Below are 15,953 nucleotides of genomic sequence, written 5' to 3'. Positions count from 1 at the left end.
AATTAAAGACACGTTAAGTAGGTGGTAACATGCTGTTCTTTACTTGGCTAAAGTGGTACATAGACTTAACTATATTCTAAGACTACCTAAAATATGCTATAAAAACAAGCAAAAGAGATTCTATATCTACTTAATTTTCTCAATCTCACGTTCTCTGATAATATTTAAGCTTTAACTACAGAATGTATTGTTGAGAAATTAAAAGTGTGAACTTTTTCACTAATGGAAAAACAAAGGTCATATTATGTTTATTTACACTGCATTAGTATTTTGCTACTTGAACTAAACAAGATAAACTTGTCAATATATACTTTTAAAGCTCTTTATGATATTTCATAAAAAGTATTACTTATCAAGAACACTGTCACAATTTGAAATTTTACTAGTCTACCAAAGATATTTTCATTTCCTCAAGATGAAATTTCTGGAAGTATGTAGGATTTTCCTAGAAAGAGGTTAAACACTCCATAAAATTTTTTAAATCTGCTCTTATCTACTCTCAAATTCAATCCAATTAGTGGGACACCAGGATAAAATAACTGAAATTCACAGTTAATACAAACTTTATCCACCTATTTCAACTTCCTGTATCAAACCGTTCCCAAAAATGCTAGCAATTAGGAAGACAACAATCTTAGTTACGTACCACTTCACTAAAAGGCAATGAAATTACACCCAAGAGAAGGCAGGAGGTTTTTGTTTTTAAGACAAGAGTCTTGCTCTGTCACCTAGGCTGGAATGCAGTAGTGTAACCATAGCTTACCGCAGCCTTGACCTCCTGGGCTCAAGAGATCCTTCTGCCTCAGCCTTCCAAGTAGCTAGCACTACAGGAGCATGCCATCATGCCCAGCTTTTTTTTTTTTTTTTTTTTTTTTTTTGAGACGGAGTGTTGCTCTGTTGCCCAAGCTGGAGTACAGTGGCATGATCTCAGCTCACTGCAACCTCCACCTCCCGAGTTCAAGTGATTCTCCTGCCTCAGCCTCCCGAGTAGCTAGGATCACAAGCATGTACCACAACACCTGGCTAATTTTTGCATTTTTAGTAGAGACAGGGTTTCACCATGTTGTCAAACTCCTGACCTCAAGTGATCCGCCAACCTTGGCCTCCCAAAGCGCTGGGATTACAAGCTTGAGCCACCATGCTCAGCCCCCCCCCCTTTTTTTTTTTTTAAGAGGCAGGGTCTTATTATGTTACCAAGGCTGGTCTCAAATTCCTGGCCTCAAATGATCCTCCTGAGTAAGCCTACAGAGTAGCTGGCACTACAAGCACAGAACAGGAGGTGTTAATAAAAGCAAAGGTCAAGGACAACCAGACGAAAAAATCATCAGTGTCTGAATAATCAAGTTTATTGTATTGTAAAATTCAGAACTGTTTCCTTTAAAGATGATGGCTAGTAGAGATTTTATAGGCATCTTAATTGTGACTAAAGAATTTTAGGTAGGCCGGGCGCGGTGGCTCAAGCCTGTAATCCCAGCACTTTGGGAGGCCGAGACGGGCGGATCACGAGGTCAGGAGTTCGAGACCATCCTGGCTAACATGGTGAAACCCCGTCTCTACTAAAAAAAAAATACAAAAAACTAGCCGGGCGAGGTGGCGGGCGCCTGTAGTCCCGGCTACTCGGGAGGCTGAGGCAGGAGAATGGCGTAAAAACCCGGGAGGCAGAGCTTGCAGTGAGCTGAGATCCGGCCACTGCACTCCAGCCTGGGCGACACAGCGAGACTCCGTCTCAAAAAAAAAAAAAAAAAAAAAGGATTTTAGGTGCAACTAGAGCATTCAGCTTGGAAAAGAAAAAGAATGGATGATTAAAAATTAATGTAACGACATAATCCTAATACATAACTTCTAAGCAGATGTTATGGCTGCTGACCACCTATGTAGTATGATCTGCAAAGCCCTAATATATAGTCTCAAACCTAACATCCAAAATAAAATTTTTGATATTTTCCACTTAAACCTATTTCTTCTATCGTCTTCTCAGTTAACAGTACCATAATTGAACCCCCGTTGCTTGGGCAATGGGGTTCTCCTTGTTTCTTTTCCTCATCTGTCACATCTAATTCAACAGCAAACCTCCAAAATGTTCCTTACTCTGACAACTAAGTCCAGTGTCACCTCTAACACTGCAATATTCCAGTCTCTCTTCTTTCACTTTTGCCCCATACAGTGTGTTCTCTGCACGGCAGCTAGAATCATATTTTAAAAATATAAATCACATCGTTTATGACCTCTACCTACTTAAGAATGCCTCTGAAGAACACCAACTACTCTTATTTCTTGCAAACACCTATCACAGAAGATCCTACAGATCTAGCTTTGCATCCCCTTCAACCATCTCCTACCCCTCTCTCCATCACCATGATTTAACCCTGTTAATCTATATTTTTTAGCAAAAATGCTATATTTTTTAGAGCCTTTGTACCTGCTAGTCCCTTTGCTTAGTAAGTTTTACCCTCAGCTTATAACATGGCTGGTTCCTCCTTCATTATTCAGAAATGAGCAAAATGCATCCTCATAATACTACCTGAATTTGTGTATTTACTATTTTGTTTACTGACTGTTCCTCTTGGCTAGAACGTAAGCTCCATGACTTTGTCTGCCACTGTATCGCTGGCATCAAGAACAGAAGGCACTATGGAATGAACACTCACTGCAAACTGAGATAGAAGACGCAAGCCCATGACCCACGTATCCCCTACCCAATCGTTTTTAATAAGGGGAAAAAAGTCTTTGTTTGAATACTCAATATAAGTGATCTTTGACCACAAAGCAAATAAGTAACTCTACAAAAAGACATTATAAAATATTGATTCCTTACTCCTAACACAGTATTTCTAAATGGAAAAACCTAATTTTCAAGAATGGAACAATTAGATGTCAATGCAAATACACAGCTATTTTCACTGCATGAAGTATTTAAAAGATTTATCTATAACTAAGTCAATAGTTCCTTTGGAAGAAATCAATTCAGTGCTATCAGCTGCAACTGTAAAAAACAAAAACCCTCCAACAGTGGATTTACACACAAGGAAAAATATCACCTGCATTTTTAATAAGAATATCTAGCTGGGCTTGGGTCTGGAGAATTTAGCAATCTATATATTTGATTATGAAAAAACTCTATTTTAATAAATGTGTTAAATGCTAGTTCATCTAAGATTAAATCTTTTCAAACATCAAACCACTACAGTATTACTCAGAATCACTTCTGTATCTGCACAATTTCAAAAGTTGTCCTGGGACACAAACTATATTAAAACAAATATTAAATGTAGTGACATACTATTTATCTGGCAAGCTCAGTCATCTCAAACATGGCTGGGAAGTGGGGAAAAACACACACACAAAAAACAAGTAGTACTCAAAATATTTCTAGTACTAAAGTTGAATGAATATGAAACTACTTCAGATCTTTTTCATGCTATGCACAATTTGTATTACATGAAACTTATTTCAGATCTTTTTCATGCTATGCATAATTTGTGTTATAGATGGGGCATAGGGTTGGCAAAAGAGGTAAAGTCAGAAGTTAAAGTCCTGAAAAAGTTGGTTGCATTGTTAATATTTTAGGAACTGCTACTTCTGCAGAAGAAAGTTATGACATATAGTATGAAGTAATCAGATTCCATCAAGCTCACCAACATGGTACTTTTAACCATAAGGGGTCTGCTAGTGTGAAGCCCCTTACAATGATAGCAGTAAACTGGCAGTGCATGGCATAAAACACAGGAGAAGGCTGGGTACGGCGGCTTAAGCCTGTAATCCCAAGCATTTTGTAAGGCCAAGGTGGGAAGATTGCTTGAGGCCAGGAGTTTGAGGCCAGTCTGGGCAGTATAGCAAGACCCCACCTCTACAAAAAATTTTTAAAAAAAATTTTTTTAATGAGGGGAAAAAAAACACACGGTAAAAAGGAGAAAGATACCTATGTAACAAACCTGCATGTTCTGCACATGTATCCCAGAACTTAAAATTAAAAAAAAAAAAAAAAAAAAAAAGGGAGAGAGAGAAAAAGCAGTAAGCACAAGAGCCTGGATCCTCTTAGAACAGGTCAAAAATATTCCTAACATCTTTTAATCAAGGTATTATTATATATTATGCATACTAACACTGAATAATCATCTCCTAGTCCAATACTGATTATTTACTAGTTGTATGACTTTGGGCAAAACCTTTACAATATAACAAATCCCTCAAAATGTAAATAATAAAAAAGGGCCAAGTCAGTCAGTTCCAGTAATGAGAGGAGGTTTTAACCAAAAATATAGATGGGGTATGGGGTGGCAAAAGAGGTAAAGTCAGCAGTTAAAGTCAGTTTAAAGCCCTGAAAAAGTTGGTTTCATTGTTAATTCATTAGGAACTGCTACTTCTGCAGAAGAAAGTTATGACATACAGTATGAAGTAATATATTTCGTTTTCCATACTTGTGTCTAACACAGTATTACCAACAGTATATCAGATATAATTTACTAAAACTTGCTGGATTTATAAGTGCAAAGGAAAGAGATTTTGCTATAAGAATTAACTTTCAATTTTATACATATGATTTAGTGACAAAATGGGATTTAATCTTTAAAAAAATCACCTCTGTGAAGTAACGCTTGATGAAGTTTCAATGCCCTTAAGGAATGCTCTGAAACAGAACAAGTCTAAAATAAAATTTTCTTAAGGCCCTCAAAGATTCATGTCCATCCCAGATGCAAAATACATTCATTCTATCCAGACATTCCTAAAAGTCTCAACCATTATAATATCAACTCAAGTCCAAAATCTCATCTAGATATAATCAGTTCAAAAGTCACACATCTCATCATCTAAATCAGCTACAGGTAAGACTCTGGCTATGATACATCGTAGGGCAAAATTCCTCTCCACCTATGAACCTGTGAAATTAGAAAACAGTATCACTTCCAAAAGACAATAGTAGGATAGGCATAGGACAACAGTTATAGAATCTCTCATTCCAGAAGAGAAAATGGAAGGAAAAAAGGAGCCACTGCTATCAAGCAATTTCAAAATTCAGCATGGCAAATTCCATTAGGTTTCAAGGCCTAAGAATAACTGTGCTGGCCGGGCGCGGTGGCTCAAGCCTGTAATCCCAGCACTTTGGGAGGCCAAGATGGGCGGATCACGAGGTCAGGAGATCGAGACCATCCTGGCTAACCCGGTGAAACCCCGTCTCTACTAAAAAATACAAAAAACTAGCCAGGCAAGGTGGCGGGCGCCTGTAGTCCCAGCTACTCGGGAGGCTGAGGCAGGAGAATGGCGTAAACCCGGGAGGCGGAGCTTGCAATGAGCTGAGATCCGGCCACTGCACTCCAGCCTGGGCGACAGAGCGAGACTCCGTCTCAAAAAAAAAAAAAACTGTGCCCTGCAGCTCCACCCTCTGGACCCAAAGCTTTGCCCTCAGAGTCATTCTTCCGTTTTCTTTAAAGGTAGCACATGCTTGCAACTGAGCAGTTTTATCAGCCTGTTTCCTATCTGTGGAATTTGGAGAGTTCATACAGCCTTCCTTCATTTTTGTCCTGTCAGTCCAAGCTGCACTATAAAGTTTTAATTCTCAAAACCCTTGAGTCACCTGTGTACATCATGAGGGTTCATACCATTAGACAAGAGGGTCCTCCACAGATGTTCCCCAGATCTATATTCCCAGCTTTTTGCTGAGACAACTGAGGAGACCCATGAGTCACATGCCTAATCCCTTCAGCACTAGCAAAAGGTTATCCTGTCACACTCACGGCTTTCTCTCCAGAACACACTTCCCACTTTCCTGACAATGAATATGCTAACTAGTGTCTTCTGAAATCTGGATAGGCTAAGAATTTCCCAAATCATCAACTCCTGTATCCTTTTTGTTTAATAGTTCTTCCCTCAATTTATCTCTTTCCTCACTTTAAGCAGCCAGAAATCAGGCCACACCTCCAATACTGTGCATAAAAACCTCCTCAGCTAAACATCCAAGTTCACTGCTTACAGTAAGTCCTCCTTTCCATATAATTGCAGGACATAACTCAGCTAGGCTTTCTGCCACTATAAAACAAGGATATCCTTTTCTCCAGTTGCCAAACACATGTTCCTCATTTTGTTCTAAGCCCTCACCAACCAGAGGCACTTCTTTGTTTTTTTTTTTTTTGGAGACAGGGTCTGCATCTGTCACTCAGGCTGGAGTGCAGTGGTACAATCTTAGCTCACTGCAAACTTCACCTCCTGTGCTTAAGCCAACTTCCCAGCTCAGGCTCCAGAGTAGCCAGAACTACAGGCACGTACCACCACACCCAGCAAATCTGTGTGTGTATGTGTTTTGGTAGAGATGGAGTTTCACCATACTGCCCAGGCTGGCTTGAACTCCTGAGCTCAGGTGATCTACCTGCCTTGGCCTCCCAAAGTGCTGGGATTACAGATGTGCCACCAGGCCTGGCCATTTTTTTTTTTTTTTGTAAGAGATAGGGTCTCACCGTCACCCAGGTTGGAGTGCAGTGGCATGATCATACTTACCTTACTGTAGCCTCAACTTACTGGCCGCAAAGGATCCTCCTGCCTCAGTCTCCTCAGTAGAAGCGGCACTTTCTTTCTTTTTTTTTTTTTGAGACAGAGTCTCACTCTGTTGACCAGGCTGGAGTGCAGTGGTGCAATGTCAGCTCACTGCATCCTCTACCTCCTGGGTTCAAGCAATTCTCCCACCTTAGCCTCCGGAGTAGCTGGGATTACGGCATGCACCACTGCACCCAGCTAATTTTTGTATTTTTAGTAGAGACGGGGTTTCGCCATGTTGGCCAGGTTGGTCTCAAACTCCTGACCTCAGGTGATCTGCCCACCTCAGCCTCCCAAAGTGATAGGATTACAGGCGTGAGCCACCGTGCCCAGCCTTCTCTCTCTCTTTACCTTTATCCCCTTTAGATCCACTCACTTTAAATAGTTTTATAATGTGATCAGCTTGAGCATCCATGTATTCCATTCATAAAGGAATATATTAGCAAAATGTGTGGGATTAGAAATGCAGCAAGAGAAACTTCAATAGATTCTACACTAAGTAAAAGTGGAAAATTTAGCTATTTCCCTCCTCCATCTTTGACTTATAGGAAATAAACACAATAAAAAACAAAAGTTGGCAAAAAAAATAAAACTCTGGTCACAAAGGCAAAAATTTTTATGGGGAAGGTCCATGCAGGAAACAGAACACGATCATGATCACAGGGTTAACTGTAATGACAGGGCAGCAAATGCCTCCATAACTACAGACTGAGTATATGATTTTATTTAATTAATTTTTTTTTGAGACAGTTTCACTCTGTCACCCAGGCTGCAGTGCAGTGGTGTATTCTCAACTCACTGCAACCTCTGCCTCCTGGATTCAAGCAATTGTCGTGCCTTAGCCTCCCAAGTAGCTGGGATTACAAGTGCGTACCACCAAGCCCAACTAACTTTTGTAATTTCAGTAGAGATGGGGTTTCACCATGTTGGCCAGACTGGTCTCGAACTCCTGACCTCAGGTGATCCGCCCACCTTGGCCTCCCAAAGTGCTGGGATTATAGGTGTAAGCCACCGCACCCAGCCTGAGAATGTCATTTTAAAACTACCACGTAACAGATTCTCTCCTCCCTCAAACCTTAATTTTTTTTTTTTTTAGAGATGGGGTATTGTTCTGTTGCCCAAGCTGGAGTGCAGTGGTGTCATCATGGCTCACTGGCAGCCTCAAGCTCCTGGGCCCAAGTAATCCTCCCACCTTAGCCTCCCAAGTAGCTGAGGGTCTCACTGGGTTGTCCAGGCTGGTTTCCAACTCCTGGGCTGGAGATCCTCCCACTTCAGCCTCCAAAAGCATTGGGATTACAGGAACAAGCCACTGCGCCCAGCCCAAACCTTTAATTTTTAAAACCTATTTGTTTGTTTGTTTGTTTTGTTTTTGAGACAGGGTCTAGCTCTGTCATCCAGGCGGTAGTGCAGTGGCATGATCTCAGCCGACTGTAGCCTCTGCCTCCTGGGCTCAAGCCATCCTCCAACCTCAGCCTCCTGAGTAGCTGGGATTACAGATACATGCCACCACGCCCCACTAATTTTTGTGGTTTTTTTGAGAAATGGGGTCTCATTATGTTGGCCAGGCTGGTCCTGAACTCCTGAGATCAAAAGATCTGCCCCCCTCAGTCCCCAAAAGTGCTAGGGTTACAGGTGTGAGCCACCGCACCTGGCCTAAAACCTATTTTAAAATAAATTCAATTGGAAAACAGTTAAAAAAGCATTTCTGTTCTTACCTCTACACAGTCAAAGTTCTCATCAACTTTAGATGCATATTCAACACGGAACATTGTTGACAGGCTACCAGCAATATAGTATAACAGGATCTTCAGACCCTTGTAACCAAAAGCAGTTTCACTGAAATGGAAAAAATAGCAATAATGAGAATGAATTTCTGCAGTCATTAAAAAGTATTAACCCTACATATAAACAAGTTTAACTTCATGGGCAGTTTCAAGATTTTAAACTATATATTTTTTTAAAAAATCATCTACAATAAAATGTGCTTCAGTTTTCATCTAAAATAGAATAACTCAGGAATGTTGCCTAAGTCAGGAATGTTGTTTGAGTTAAAAGAGTAGGTTAATACATGTAAACTACTTATAAAACTGGCACATTGTATAAGTACTCAATAAATGTCAGACATTTAATACTATTGCTACTGTTGCCGCTGCTGCTACTATTACCAGTATTAGAAGGCATTTCAAATGAGAGAAGTAGTGTTAAACTAGGAGCTGGCTAAGCAAGCAGCTACCAAGCCTTGGACCAGTCCCTCCAACTTACCGCTTACTGAATCACCAAAATCCAGAGCTGCAGCGATAGCACCTACCTGACCACAAGTAAACTGCTCTACGAACTCAACAGGCAGATATGGAACTGCTGCTAATTTTTCCACCCCTGTTCCCTGCCATCACATTTATGCTTAATATTCCTTTTTCAAGCTTAAAAGTCTTCTAAAAAGTGAACTCTAAATTATCCAGAATAGGTAAATCTATAGAGACAGAAAGTAGATTAGTGACTGCCTAAGACTGGGGTCAGGGTAAAGGAAAATGATTATTAATGAATTCTAGGGTTTCTGATGGAAGTAATGACAATGTTCCAAAATTGACTGTGTTTGCACAACTCTGAATACATTAAAAACCACTGATTTGTACACTTTAAATAAATGAATTGCACAGTATATATCGCAATAAAGCTGTATTCTGATTTTTTAAGAAAGTGAATTGTGAAAGAAAAGTGTTTGAAAGGAGCAGTGTCATGCACTTTGGGAGGCTGAGGCGGGGGGGTATCACTTGAGGTCAGGAGTTCAAGACCTGCCTGCCAACACGGTGAAACCCATCTCTACTAAAAACACACACACACGCACACACACCAAAAAAACGCCAGTGTGGTGGTGGTTGCCTGTAATCCCAGCTAGCTACTCAAGAGGCTGAGGCAGGAGAATAGATTGAACCCAGGAGGTGGAGATTACCGTGAGCTGAGATTGCACCACTGCACTCCAGCCTGGGCAACAGAGCAAGATTGTGTCTCAAAAAATTAAAAAGAAGCACTATCTGTAAAACTAGATCTTATCCACTAAGATATTACTATACACATTTTTTAAAGTAGTAAAACGTAGAGAATAAAACAATGTCTCTTTAAAGATAGAACTCCAAAGAGAAAATATTATTTTTATAATAAAGTAAAACCTGTTTAAAATATAAAAGGCTGAAATTTTGGCATTAATTTATGTATTATAAGATATAATTATTAATATGTGAAAGCACATAAAATGCCTAATCTGTACATTAATAATGAAAAATTCACAAGAAATTCGTTGCAGGAAGAGACATTTGTTGACTTAAAAACACAATAAGGGCCTGGTGCAGTGGCTCACACCTATAATCCCAGCACTTTGGAAGGCCGAGGCAGGTGGGTCACCTGAGGTCAGGAGTTCAAGACCAGCCTGGCCAGCATGGCAAAACCCCATCTCTACTGAAAATAACAAAAATTAGCTGGGCATGGTGGCAGGTGCCTGTAATCCTAGTGACTCAGGAGGCTGAGGCAGGAGCATCACTTGAACCCAGGAGGTGCAGGTTGCAGTGAGCCGAGATTGCGCCATTCACTGCACTCCAGCCTGGGCAACAAGAGCAAAACTCCATCTCAAAACAAAACACACATTAAGGCTGGGCACAGTGGCTCATGCCTGTAATCCCAGCACTTTGGGAGGCCAAGGCAGGTGAATCACCTGAGGTCAGGAGTTCAAGACCAGCCTGGCCAACGGGGAAACCCTGTCTCTACTGAAAATACAAAAATTAGCTGGGTGTGATGGCACATGTCTGTAGTCCCATCTACTCGAGAAGCTGAGGCAGGATAATCGCTTGAACCTGGGAGGCGGAGGGTAAAGTGAGCTGAGATTGCACCACTGCATTCCAGCCTAGGCGACGGAGTGAGACTCCATCTCAACAAAACAAGCAAACAACAACAACAAAAAGCCACACATTAAATATAGCTGGGTGCAGTGGCTCACGCCTGTAATCCTAGGACTTTGGGAGGCTGAGGTGGGCAGACTGTCTGAGCTCCAGAGTTTGGGACTAGCCTGGCCAACATGCCAAAATCCTGTCTCTACTAAAACTACAAAAAAAAAAAAAAAAAAAATTAGCTGGGTGGGGTGGCGCAGGCCTGTAGTCCCAGCTACTTGGGAGGCTGAGGCATGAGAATCGCTTGAACTGGGAGGCGGCAGAGGATGCAATGAGCCAAGAAGATCGTGCCACTGCATTCCAGCCTGGGCAACAGAGCAAGGCTTCATCTCAAAAAACAAACACACAAAAAACCCCAAAACTCCCACACATTAAAGAAATATGTCAATGATGTTAAAATAATGCATGGGGGGAAAAAGACATGAAGGGAAATATTTAAATGTCCACTATGTCTAAATAACCCTTTCCTACTACAACAAACCAGGGGTTCCATGGGAGACTGATTGACTACAGAACTAATAGGGAAAGTACAAGATGAATCTGGAAGCATCTTATTGTGCGAGAAAGTAAAGTATCACCAAAATTATAAGGACATATCAGAAAGAATCAAAAGTGTCTGAAAGGGTGGCCACTTGCCAAATCTGGGATAATTTGAGCATCAAAATTAGTAGCAGAAACAGACTGTACATAACTCACTGAATTTTAAAAGAATCCTTAGCCAGGTGCGGTGGTTCACGCATGTAATCCCAACACTTTGAGAAGCCAAGGCAGGAGGATCACTTGAGTCCAGGAGTTCAACACCAGCCTGGTCAACATAGGGAGATCCCCATCTCTTTTTAAAAGAAAAATTTTTTTTCTGTTTTTTGAGATGGAGTCTCGCTCTGTTGCCCAGGCTGGTGTGCAGTGGTGCAATCTCAGTTCACTGCAACCTCTGCCTCCCAGGTTCAGGCAATTCTCCTGCCTCAGCCTCCCGAGTAGCCAGGACTACAGGCGCACGCCACCACACCTGGCTAATTTTTTGTATTTTAGTAGAGCATGGTTTCACCATGTTGCCCAGGCTGGTTGCCAACTCCTGAGCTCTGTCAATCCTCCCGCCTCAGCCTCTCCAAATTTTGGGATTACAGGTGTAAGACACTGCACCCGGCCAAAAAATTTTTAAAAATTAGTTGGGCATGGTGGTACCCACCTATGGTCCCAGCTCCTTAGGAGGCTGAGGTGGGAGGATCTGCTTGAGCCTGGGAGTTCAAGGCTGCAGTGAGCTGTGATCGCACCACTGCAGTTCAGCCTGGGTGACAGAGCAAGATCTGTCTCAAGAAACAAAAACAAAAACAAAATCTCTGAGTTTGATATAAATAAAGAAATAGGCTGGGCGAGGTGGCTCAAGCCTGTAATCCAAGCACTTTGGGAGGCCGAGACGGGTGGATCACGAGGTCAGGAGATCGACACCATCCTGGCTAACACGGTGAAACCCCGTCTCTACTAAAAAAAAAATGCAAAAAACTACCCGGGTGAGGTGGTGGGCGCCTGTAGTCCCAGCTACTCAGGAGGCTGAGGCCAGAGAATGGCGTGAACCCGGGAGGCGGAGCTTGCAGTGAGCTGAGATCGGGCCACTGCACTCCAGCCTGGGCGACAGAGTGAGACTCCGTCTCAAAAAATAAATAAATAAATAAATAAATAAATAAATAAATAAATAAAGGGAAGAAGAAGAGCTCTTTCTTATAGTAGCACGCCCAACTAATAAATGAAAAAAGTATGGAAGAGTTACAAAATCACCATTTTACAATCATCATAGTAAATGATTCAAGCAAGAATCATTAATGGATGCTAAAACTTCTGGGTGAAAGCTTGATGGAAAACAGGATTATTTTCAGTCTCACAGTATCTCCCTACAAACTACTTATAAATTACAAAGGAAAAAAACATTAACTTTATAGTGGAAAAACCTAGCAGCCACCTCTAAACTAGGTGACCCAAGTTAACTTAACCAACAAGGGACAAAGTGATATCACGGACTTCCTGATTTGATACACTGAGGACACAATACCATTTCTGTAATGGCACAGCAAAAATATGCATTATCTGAGTTTAATCACAAATAAACCAATCAAATTAATCCAATATAACAGTTCTACAAAATTAGCCTATACCCTACAAAAATGTCTGTTAGGAAAAAACAAATGCTGAGGATCTGTTTCAGATTAAAGAAGAATGAAGAAATATGACAACGAAATACAGTATGATTCTGTATTGGATCCAGGATTGGAGAAAATTGCTATAAAAGAATTACCAGAAATCAACTGACAAAATCCGAAACATGGACTGTATATTAGAAGATAGTACTGTATCAGGCCAGGCATGGTAGGTAGCTCATGCCTGTAATCCCAGCACTTTGGGAGGCCAAGGTGGGTGATCACTTGAGGTCAGGAGATTGAGACCAACCTGACCAAGATGGTGAAACCTTGTCTCTACTAAAAATACAAAAGTTAGCTGGATGTGGTGGCGGGCGTCCATAAGCTCAGCTACTTGGGAGGCTGAGGCAAGAGAATCATCTGAACCCAGGAAGCGGAGGTTGCAGTGAGTTGAGATAGCACCACTGCACTCCAGCCTGGGCAACAATGCGAGACTCTATATCAACGTTAAATTTCCTGAACTTTTACAACTCTTCCATGATTATTAACTTTACTTTTAGGAAATACATACTGAAGAGAAATGAGGGGTAAAGGATCAGGATATATCTGCAACCTACTCTCAAATGATTCAACAAGAAGAAGAAGAAGAGACAATGATTAAAGCAAATGTAGCTAAATGGCAACTGGTGAATCCAGGTAAAAAAAATATACAGAGATCACTGTACAATTCTTGCAACTTTCTGCAAATGTGAAATGTTTTCAAAATTTTTTAAAAAGTAACTATTTCAATGATGTAATCAAAGTATAGGAAATTAAAGAGCAGTGTTAAATATACTGGGACATATCTTTATTTTGTTTTTGTTTTTTTTTGATACAGTCTCGCTCTGTCGCACAGGCTGGAGTGCAGTGGCGAGATCTCGGCTCACTACAATCTCTGCCTCCCGGGTTGAAGTGTTTCTCTTGCCTCAGCCTCCCGAGTAGCCGGGACTACAGGTGTGTGCCACCACGCCTGGCTAATTTTAGTATTTTTATTTTTAATAGAGACGGGGTTTCACCATGTTAGCCAGGCTGGTCTGGAACTCCTGACCTCAGGCAATCTGCCCACCTTGGCCTCCCACAGTGTTGGGATTACAGGCATGAGCCACTGCACCCGGCCTGGGACATATCTTTAAAGTTCCTTCTAAAAAATAAACTTCAGGGCAGGTACAGTGGTTCATGCCTGTAGTCCCAGCTCTTTGGGAGGTGCAAGTGGCAGGATCACTTGAGTCCAGGAGTTCAAGACCAGCCTGGGCAATACAGGAAGACCCAATCTCTACAAAAAAAAGAAAAAAGAAAAAACCAGGCATGGTGGTGTGTGCCTGTAGTCCCAGCTACTCAGAGGCTCAGGTGGGAGGACTGCTTATGCCCAGGAGGTTCACACTACTGCACTCCAGCCTGCATGACAGAGTGAGACCCTATCTCGAAAATAAATAAATAAATAAATAATAAATAAACAAACTTCTCTCAACTGCTTATTTAATCACAGAACAACAACTTAAGCTTTCTATTACAGCTTTAGGGGAATACATGCTACTAGAAGTAATTTAGCAAAATGGTAGGCAGAAAAAAGTAGTAGTTATGATTATGGGCTCTGGAGTCAGATTGCCTAAAGTCTACACTCCAGCCATTTGTATGTTCATGAACAATTATCCAATTCCATCAATATACAAAGTAGCAAATAATAATACCATTATTAATACTGTTGTGAGAATTAAATAATGCATTTATAGCACTAAATGGTAGGTATTAAAATGACCGGTGTCTCAATGTAAAAAAAACACCGTTATAACATATATTTTAAGATAAACCACATAAAAAATAAGAGCAAAGAAAATAAAACTTGATTTCCTCAAAGAAAAAGAATGAAATTTTTTTTCCACACTAATTTGGCAAACATTTTACTAAGTTACTTACTCATCCCCAAAGAGTTGATGGGTATACTCAGGAAAGAAAGTTCTAATGTCATTTTCAAGATCTTCAGGAAAACGAACTGTTTAAAGGGACAAAAAATAGAGATATTAAAGATATTAAAGATATTGAAGGTGACAGGTATTTCTATTCCATGAATTTCAGTATAACTAGGATACAGCCAACATTTTTCTTACTCAAAGTGTCACTTCTCCATTATGTGATTTATTTACACTGTATTCTCAAGAGACTAATGAACAATGAAAATTAAAATATTACTTTGAGTGCTTACTTATTCTAAGAATTAGAAGGCGAGGTATGACAGAGGCACGTGATTTATTTTTATTTTTCCATATGTTTATGCACAATGCAAAGAGTAAAGGAAAAACAAAAAGACACTTTGAGATAAGAAAAGTTACAGCAAATGAAAACAGGATGCTGTAAGAAACATTCTGATAATAACAATAACCTGAGTTTGATGAAGTCATTCTTTTTGACTACTAGATGACATTTATGTTGTTCTCATGTTTGTTTTTTGCTATTAAAAAGTAATACTGCAATGACATCTTTATATACATCCTGCTGTACTTTTATAAGTATACACAGGGGAAATTCCTGGCAGTAAAAAACTAGGGGGAGAGTACCAAAATATTTGTATAAATATTGCTATATAAATATTGCTAAAGTGGCCAGGTGCAGTGGCTCATGCCTGTAATCCCAGCACTTTGGGAGGCCAAGGCAGGCGGATCACCTGAGGTCAGGAGTTCACACCCAGCCTGGCTGACATGGTGAAACCGTCTCTACTAAAAATACAAAAATTAGGCTAGGCACAGTGGCTCATGCCTGTAATCCCAACACATTGGGAGGCCGAGATGGGCAGATTACCTGAGGTTAGGAGTTCAATACCAGCCTGGCCAACATGGTGAAACCCCATCTCTACTAAAAATACAAAAATTAGCCAGGCATGGTGGCACACACCTGTAATCCCAGCTACTTGGGAGGTTGAGGCAGAAGAATTGCTTGACCCCAGGAGGCGGAGGTTGCAGTGAGCTGAGATCCTGCCACTGCACTCCAGCCTGGCCAACAGAGTGAGACCTTCTCTCTCTCTTAAAAAAAAAAAAAAAAAAAAATTGGCTGGCTGTGGTGGCGCATGCCTGTAGACCCAGCTACTTGGGGGGCTGAGGCAGGAGAATCACTTAAATCCAGGAGGTACAGATTGCGGTGAGCCAAGATCATGCCGCTGCACTCCAGCCTGGGCGACAGAGACTGTCTCAAAAAAAAAAAAAAAAAATTATATATATAGCTAAAGTGCCCTATAAAAATATTTTAACAGTTTATATACCCACAAGCAGTTTATATACCCATAGTTTGTAAACTCCTTTGTTCCCTACATCCTTGAAAGCACTCTGCTGTA

General features: G+C 40.8%; 2 protein-coding genes across 4 annotated transcripts in view; one reads left to right on the top strand and one right to left on the bottom strand.

Annotated features, from left to right (window-relative positions):
* The window catches only part of LOC105483242 (solute carrier family 25 member 12), a 227,773-nt gene that overhangs the window by 43,192 nt on the left and 168,628 nt on the right, over nt 1–15,953 (top strand). The window lies entirely within an intron of this gene.
* Nucleotides 1–15,953, bottom strand: part of LOC105483239 (histone acetyltransferase 1) — a 67,895-nt gene that overhangs the window by 27,899 nt on the left and 24,043 nt on the right. For both annotated transcript variants that reach the window (XM_071072936.1, XM_071072935.1), the window contains exons 3-4: nt 14,546–14,621; nt 8,241–8,361 (exon numbers count right to left, since the gene is read on the bottom strand). In XM_071072936.1, coding sequence (XP_070929037.1) covers nt 8,241–8,361; nt 14,546–14,621 — 197 coding nt within the window. The remainder of the gene's footprint in view (nt 1–8,240; nt 8,362–14,545; nt 14,622–15,953) is intronic.

Source organism: Macaca nemestrina, chromosome 11 (genome assembly GCF_043159975.1).
Source record: "Macaca nemestrina isolate mMacNem1 chromosome 11, mMacNem.hap1, whole genome shotgun sequence".
In the NCBI taxonomy this organism is placed as follows: Eukaryota; Metazoa; Chordata; class Mammalia; order Primates; family Cercopithecidae; genus Macaca; species Macaca nemestrina.
This window is presented reverse-complemented; position numbering and strand designations above follow the sequence as displayed.